The sequence below is a fragment of the Miniopterus natalensis genome, chromosome 8 (assembly GCF_054644295.1).
Source record: "Miniopterus natalensis isolate mMinNat1 chromosome 8, mMinNat1.hap1, whole genome shotgun sequence".
NCBI lineage: Eukaryota > Metazoa > Chordata > Mammalia > Chiroptera > Miniopteridae > Miniopterus > Miniopterus natalensis.
Window position 1 is genome coordinate 420,298 of NC_142088.1, and position 7,939 is coordinate 428,236.

The 7,939-nt window shown below is 58.6% G+C and overlaps 1 protein-coding gene across 1 annotated transcript in view; it reads left to right on the forward strand.

The window, feature by feature from the left end:
* The window catches only part of HDLBP (high density lipoprotein binding protein), a 32,272-nt gene extending 24,397 nt beyond the window's left edge, over positions 1 to 7,875 (forward strand). The window contains exons 21-28 of the mRNA XM_016203642.2: positions 241 to 386; positions 1,077 to 1,181; positions 1,411 to 1,545; positions 2,671 to 2,814; positions 4,491 to 4,676; positions 5,201 to 5,317; positions 5,422 to 5,550; positions 5,694 to 7,875. Of these exons, the coding sequence (XP_016059128.2) occupies positions 241 to 386; positions 1,077 to 1,181; positions 1,411 to 1,545; positions 2,671 to 2,814; positions 4,491 to 4,676; positions 5,201 to 5,317; positions 5,422 to 5,550; positions 5,694 to 5,780 (1,049 nt within the window). The 3' untranslated portion in view covers positions 5,781 to 7,875. The remainder of the gene's footprint in view (positions 1 to 240; positions 387 to 1,076; positions 1,182 to 1,410; positions 1,546 to 2,670; positions 2,815 to 4,490; positions 4,677 to 5,200; positions 5,318 to 5,421; positions 5,551 to 5,693) is intronic.
* Positions 7,876 to 7,939: the final 64 nt, after the last annotated feature.

A 7,939-nucleotide genomic window follows, 5' to 3' on the forward strand; every position in this document is an offset into this window, starting at 1 on the left:
AGGCAGAAGAAGCTGGTGCAGTGTCACCTTGTCCCTCCTACATCTCTCAAGCCCCTCCTACTGCCTCCTCCCAGCACCAGGTCTCCTGGGCTGTGGGAACATCTGTCCTCCCCTCTCGCACTTGGTGGGCCCCCCTCACCCCTTCTGCCATCAGTTCCTGGTGTCTCGAGTACTCTGGTCCCTGTTGAAGGTGAGGCAGTGCGGCCGAGGCCTGTGTGACCTGCCCCCTGCTCTCCGCAGGTCACAGTGCAGAGCCGGCTGTGCAGGAGAACGGTGAGGATGCCGGGGACAGCAGGGAGGCCGACCCTGGCTCTCCCAGGCGCTGTGACATCATCGTCATCTCTGGCCGGAAGGAAAAGTGTGAGGCTGCCAAGGAAGCCCTGGAGGTGTGTGTGGCTCCTCCCCGCCCTGGGAGTGAGGGTAGCTGAGTGATGTCACCCTGGTGGCGGCAGATTCATGAGCCTTGTCGCTTTATAAAGTCCTAAACACGAGCACCGTGCCTTGAGCTGCAGGCCATGGTGTCTCCTTGCCCAGGACCTGGCAAGAGCCTTGGGCCTGCAGGCTCTGCTGTCCCTCCCAGGGCAGCCCAATGGAGGGTCTGTGTCCCCATCCGTGAGGTGGGGATATTCAGACCTTCCTGGGGCTTGTGAGGTTGAGTCATCTTTGCAGCGAGTGCTTGCCGAGCGCTGCTTGCACGTGGGGCACAGTGTACAAAGCTGTCTCTGCACTGAGCTGAGAGACAGGAGAGAGGCCCCACATCCAGGGATTGGTCACAGTCCATTCTTGACCTCTGGGAGGCTGGGAGTTGGGGTGGCCTCTGAGTTTGAGGGCACCCTCACCCCTGCCTAGATCTCAAGTCCCGTTTTTCCTGGATTTGTTTTATTCCATTGTTTTGCTTTGACAAGGGCCCTTCTATGTTTAGGAGCAGAGGCTGGGGCCGGGTCTGAAAGGCGCTCTACCCGTGTTACCCTAACCTGGACTCCACGGCCTTTCCCATTTTCTCTGGGGTTGGCGGTGGCCTTCTCAGTCCAGGGGAGCAGTGTGGAAGGTTCCGACGCGCAGCCCTCTCCCTGCAGGCACTGGTTCCTGTCACCGTTGAGGTAGAGGTGCCCTTTGACCTTCACCGGTACATCATTGGGCAGAAGGGAAGCGGGATCCGCAAGATGATGGATGAGTTTGAGGTGAGTGTTTGCAGGTCCTGTCCCTGGAGACTAGCTGTGGGAGTGACTGTCACACCCTCTCCAGAGGAGGGCCCTCCAGCTCTGTGTTCTCAAGCTTCACAGGACCCAACCTCCGTGTCCCCAGCTTGCGAGGGTGTCCCTGGCCAACTGTGATGGGCAGGTTGGTCACGACTTCCAAGCTGGCCATCGGAGGGGACCACGTACATTGGGTCTGTTCCGTCTCCACCAGGTGAATATACACGTCCCAGCACCTGAGCTGCAGTCCGATGTCATCGCCATCACAGGCCTCGCTTCCAACCTGGACCGGGCCAAGGCAGGGCTCCTGGAGCGTGTGCGGGAGCTGCAGGCAGAGCAGGAGGACCGGGTGAGTGCCAGGCGGGGCTGTGGACGCTTCTTCCTGAGCCATAGTTCTCAGCCATGATCACACTTGATCACCAGGGGCTTTCAGAGACCCAACACCCTGGCCACACTGTGACCCCTTAAATCAGGAAGCTGGAGACCAACCCAGTCAGCGTTCAGAAGCCTTGCTGAATGGGGAGCCTTTGTCAGAACAGTGGTGGGGGGTCTCAGTGTAGCAGCGACAGGTTTCCGTGTTTGTTAGTTTTTTCCAAGTACATATGGAGACCTGGCGGTGCTTTCAACCTCACAGGGAAGAGAGGGTTGGGAGGCCCAGGAGCTGTTGCCAGAGACACCCCAGGATGTGCTAAGCCCAGGGTGGGTGTGGTTTCCCTACTGTTGGATGACAGCCCTTCCCCAGAGCTGGTGTTCGGGGGCAGGTCCTAGGCACTGAAAGTGTGGTTGTAGGTTATGCCAGGTACAGACCCTTCATCAGAGCGTGACTGGGCTCACATCCCAGTGTCGGGTGTGCCCCGTTGTCTTAGCTGAGGCAAGGACTTTGGGGTCTGGCCACACACGTTGGGGCTATATCCCCCAGCACTTAGTTCCCTGGTTTCTTTTTGACCTTTTAATTTTTTTCTTTTTATGTTTTTATTGATTTCAGAGAGAGGGAGGGAGAGGGAGAAAAACATCAGTGATGAGAGAGAGTCTCTGACAGGCTGCCTCCTGCATGGCCCCTGCTGGGGATTGAGCCCGCAGCCGGGCATGTGCCCTGACCGGGAATCGAACCGTAATCTCCTGGCTTATGGGTCAATGCTCAACCACTGAGCCACGCCGGCTGGGCTTTCTGGCCTTTTTCATGCCTACTCCTCAGATCCTGTTCCACAGCTTAGGAGCAGGCAGCCCCACTTGGTACCACTCAGGTCCTCCTCTGGGGGCTCCATGGACCTGGTTGCGCAGGTCCAGGCTCTGGCTGTTCTCGCTGAAGCTGGGATGTGGCACAGACTTGCGGGAGAGTCACAGCTTGTTCTTGCTGCTGTGGCAACAGTGACGCCATCCAGGTTCGGGATGGAGGCCCGTGGATGGTGTGATGGTGAGCGACGCTCGAGGCTCATTCTGCCCTTGGCCTCATCCTTGCTCGTTTCACCTACAGGCCTTAAGGAGTTTTAAGCTGAGCGTCACTGTCGACCCCAAATATCATCCCAAAATCATTGGGAGAAAGGGGGCGGTGATTACCCAGATCCGCCAGGAACATGACGTCAACATCCAGTTTCCTGACAAGGACGATGGCAGCCAGGTAAGAGACCTCCAGTCAGACGGCACCTGGAACCCTTGGGGGAGGTGGACTCGTGTCCTGGCGTGGGGACAGTGACCAGGCACAGGAGGTGGCCAGCTGGGCAGCGAGAGAGCAGGGTCCGAGTGGCAGGTCTTGCAGGACTGAGTTTGGCCCTGGGTTTGGGCCCGCCTTGATGCATGCCAGCCGGGTGAGGTTGCCCTGTCAAGTCGTGTTGCTGTGTGGACTTAGGGCATTTTTCCTGTGCCCGTCTGGGGGCTCCGGCAGGGTCCTCGCAGGGTCCGGCAGTTGTCCACACAGGCGGAGCCCTGCTGAGGTGCGCGCCCTCTGCGCTGCATGGCCCTCCTTGGGCCCAGCCCAGCCTCCTGCCTGTCTTCCCTCTCGGCCCCAGGGGAGGTAGAGAGCCCAGTCTCTCGTGGGGCTCCTGCCATCTCTGCAGCACAACAGAGTACCCAGAAATGGTTCACCAGGACCTTCCCGCCAGCAAATCCCAGCAAGCCTCTGCAGATTGGCCTGGCCCCACCACACGTTCCAGCCTTCGTCTGAGCGTCGGGGCAGGTCTCCTGCCTGCTTCTCTCCCTGGTCGGTCAGAGAGGGAGGCGGCCTGCGGGTGCTGAGCCCGTCCCTCCTCTGCTCCCTGCCCTGATCCTGCCCAGGTGCAGTGGTTCTTGCCGTTTGTTCTGTTTACCTGTTTCTAAGGACTGTGTTTATACTGCTGCTCTTTTTTACTTCTGACTTGAGTTTTAGTTATCTTGATTTTAAGAATTTAGTCCTGTCCAGCACCTCACCTTTACTTCCCTCAACTTTCCCATATAATTATTCACTTTATAAAGTCACTATTTAATAATTAGACTGCTAACGTCCCATGAATCATGTAGGGTCAGATGGCCTCATCTTTCATACCCAGCTTTTTCCTGTGAGATTTATGTCAAGTCTCTGTGCTCGGCACTGCCCTGGCAAGGCCTCACTGGCCGGTAGAGGTTTCTGGGCACTGCTGGGGAGGGACCGGGTAGGAATTGCCCCCCCCCCCCCCGTGCATCTGCTTCCCCTGGACTCCTGGGGCTTCTCTGCCTCTCCCAGGTGGGTCTCTAAGGCCCTGTTCCTGTTCCATTTCTAGGTATTTGTTCCTGTTCTCTGGTTCTCTCACACTGTGTTCTGTTCTTTTTTTAATGGGTGGAGTAGTCTCCTGTCCTTAGGAAAGTGGTCTGAGGTTATTACCCTGTTCTCTAGTTTCCTTCTGTGCTTTGGATGATCATGTACTCTGCTCACTCTCTGCCTGCACATTTGTAGGGCAGGAGGGAGGCTGGGGGCGGCGCACGCAGATATGGAGGCCGCCCATGCCACCTGGCACCTTCTTCCAGGTCGGTCATCTCCAGAGACTTCCAGGCAGGCGCCTGTGGGACCGCCCATGACCCCTCCCCTGCCAGCGTCCTGCCCTGTGTGTGGGCAGCTGCTCTATTCCAGCGTGTGACTGTCTCCTGGGTGGGGTTTGGGAGGAGGCAGGAGCTAACTGGACCCTTGTTTTTTCCCCCCTTCTTTCTCTTCTGAGTGGACTGGTCTTTCCCCTTGAGCTGAAGGAAGCCCGCCTCCCTCAGTCCAGCCAACGCTCTCGGGTCCCTGTGCTCCTCCCAGTCGGGAGTCTCGGGCATGGCCTCTGCTGACGGGATTTCCTTTGTCAGCCACAGGACCAGATCACCATCACAGGGTATGAGAAGAACACAGAGGCTGCCCGGGACGCCATCCTGAAAATTGTGGGCGAACTTGAACAGATGGTTTCTGAGGATGTCCCGCTAGACCACCGTGTCCACGCTCGCATCATTGGTGCCCGTGGCAAAGCCATTCGCAAAATCATGGATGAATTCAAGGTGCGTCCTCTGTCCCACCGGGATGGGTGTGCGAGTCCTGCAAGCCCCGCGGGTGAGGTGGGCGTGCTCCCCACTGCCGGAGCTTTCCTCCCTGGGTCGGTAAGGGACACTGGGGACCCCTGGCCTCTTCATGCCGAGACTGCTGACCACACTCATGGGCAGACCCCCCAGGCTCAGGTGCTTGGTCCCTAAGGCAGTGAGGTCAAGTGGGGTCTCAGCTGTGTAGTTGATGCTGTTGGTCAGTGCCCTGTGCTGGCCTGGAGAAGGTGGCAATCCCGAGGTGTGGCTGCCAGTCTTCAGGGGCTGTGCGTCAACACGAGGTCTCTGAACCAGTGTTCCCCCAGTGCCCTGGTCTCAGATGTGATGACAAGGCAACACCCACAAACCAGGTCCTTAGTTTTCATTAACTCGGGGAAAATACTAGAAATGGACTGCCCCAGCCACACCCGATGGCTGCTGTTTAGTTCAAAACTCCTGACAGCCACTCAGAGCCGCCTCAGCTTCTGTGTGTGTGCTCCTTCCAGGTGGACATTCGCTTTCCCCAGAGCGGAGCCCCGGACCCCAACTGCGTCACTGTGACAGGGCTCCCGGAGCACGTGGAGGAGGCCGTCGACCACATCCTCAACCTGGAGGAAGAATACGTAAGTCAGCCTGGGGCACGGAGGCCACGTGCCTGCCTTTTCAGATGCCTGCCGGGTGCTTGCTGGGCATCCCTGCTGCCAGCTGACCCCGCCTGTGCCCACAGCTGGCTGATGTGGTGGACAGCGAGGTCCTGCAGGTGTACATGAAGCCCCCAGCCCACGAGGAGTCCAAGGCGCCCTCCAAGGGCTTTGTGGTGCGGGATGCTCCCTGGACTGCCAACAGTAGTGAGAAGGTCAGATGGTTGCTCATCCCCGGTGCCTTCCCTCTGCCTGGGCAGTGGGGTGGGTACCTGCCATACTCACCAGACACTGGTGGACCCAGGATGGGGCCATTTTGGAGCTGCTTAGTAAAGCTGTGCCCTCTCTGTCCCCACAGGCTCCGGATATGAGCAGCTCTGAGGAATTTCCCAGCTTTGGGGCTCAGGTGGCTCCCAAGACCCTCCCTTGGGGCCCCAAACGATAATGATGAGAAAACAAACCTCCAGCCTGCTGACCCAAACCCACCGCGCAACGGTTTGTTTCAATCTGACTCAGCAGCTGGACCCTCCGTAAATTGTTGACGCTCCCCCTCCCCGAGGTCTCACAGTGAAGCCCGGCGCCCTGCGCTGCGTGTGGCTGGTCCTCGGGTCTGGCCAGCGCCCGGCGCGTGCTCAGGATCTGCCCGACCCTGGCTGTGGGCCGGCTTTCCACGGTTTGAACACTAACACAGGCGATTGGACATTTCACGGCAAGCTTTCTGGTCCACCGGCATGTCAGCAAGGCCCTGGCCCCACTGAGAGTGCTGCACAGCTGGGGCTGCGCCCACTTCCTGTGTTGTGACCTCAGGAAATAAATTTCCTTGACTTTAGAAAAGCCAAACGCTCGCCCTCTTCCTTTCCCAGCTCTTTTTCCTTCTGCCTGCCGTGCAGCCCTCTGGACTGCAGTCCAGTTCCTTCCCGCTGCCACAGTCCGCTGAGCCCAACCCCAGGGTGGGAGGCAGGCTCAGCGTGCGCACTGGAGCGCCCGGACCCAGGGGGACCAGGTTCCAGGTGAGGCTGCATGTCTGCCATCTGGGTCTGCTGTGAGCTGAGAACCGTGGGGACGGAGAGGGGTGGCCCGCAGAGGAGAGGCAGAGACCCACTGCCCCTCCAAGCTGGCCTGTTGCACCGACTTCCGCTTCCCCCCTCCCACGCCACAGAGCCAGTGTGGTGTCTCCTGCCAAGGGGGTGCCAGCCCGGTGCTCAGCCTCCTGATTCCGATGCCCTGGTGGTTACGCGTGCCTGGTTTGCTGAGGCCGCCATAGCCCCGGGCCGCACCCTCCCTCACCCTCAGGTGGCCAGTGGTCAGCAGCCAGTGTGCTGGTCCAGAATGGGGAGCACACATACCACCCATAGGCTGTTCTCTGACACAGACACTGTGTGCAGGCCCTGGAACTGGCCTTCAGAGGTGGCTTTGTGTTCCTGGGGTGGGGAGAGGCTGTCATTGGGCCTGCACTGGAGAGCAGGTCCTGCTAAGGGAGCCTGCTTTTGTCAGGTGCGTAGTAGGTCATTCCAGGCCTGACAGGGTGCCCAGCCCCAGCCAGCGTGGCAAAGGTGCTCTCTGGAGAGGAAATATGCCTCAGCGGTATTGTGAAAGCCGCAGATGGGCCCTTGGTTTCCGGGTTGTCTGGCCTCAGGTCCCCATCTCTGCCTCCATGGAGGTGACTGAGCCTCTCTGGAGTTTTCACCCAGATACTGAGTTCTTAGAGGAGCTGACTGCTGCCTCTCACCTGTCCCTTCCCCAGGGACAGTCACTTCTTCTCTGACCACCTTTTCATGGAGTTTTTCATTCACTTACTGCTCAGCTTCGCAATCTTTAGGCTGAAATTCCTAAATAGGCCAGAATTGCATAACTCACGTCTGACGTCAGTTGCCTCTGCGAGTCCCGTTAGCTCTGGCAGCCTCCACATGCCCCTCTAGGAGCAGTGGGTGGGGTGAGACATGCTTCAGCTGAATAGGCTGGGTGACCCCAAACCAGGGGAGTCGATGGAGACGGAGAGGAGAGGCGCCGTCTGGCCTTTCTCCAGGACCATCTCCCACTCCCTGGTCCTGGGGGTCCCTTCCGTCTGCATGAGTTTGGGAGCCTTTCCTGTCGGCCAGTGTGCTGCCCTCTCCTCCCCCTCTGGTGTCTGCCCAAACCTCCTCCTCCTGTGTTTCTATGGCATCCAACCCCCTCCCCCAACGGTGGATTTTTAATTGTCCCAACAGGTGTTTGCACATCTGCACTTATTCCTAAATGTAGGTGCAGCCCCCTCTCCTACACTGTGCGGGTCTCGCTGTGTGGCTGTGAGTCAAGCTCACAAGGTGGCTGTGCCCGGGGCCCTCCTGCCACCTCTGGTGCTGCTTCGGGGAGCCCTGGGCGGGGGTGGGGCCGAGTGTCCGTTCGCCTGTCGACTGTCTTCCATATCGTGTGTCCACAGTTACGATCCATCCCTTGGCCTTAACTTTGGAATTTGGAGATTATATGCAAACACGTGTAAAGGCTCATGAATGTGGATGACACTGGAATTTTATAAATTCTAAATAAAACCCAAAACCAGACTGTGTGCCGAGGCTTGTCTGTCACGCCCCGTGTGTGTGCTCGGTCCATGGGATGCTCACGTGG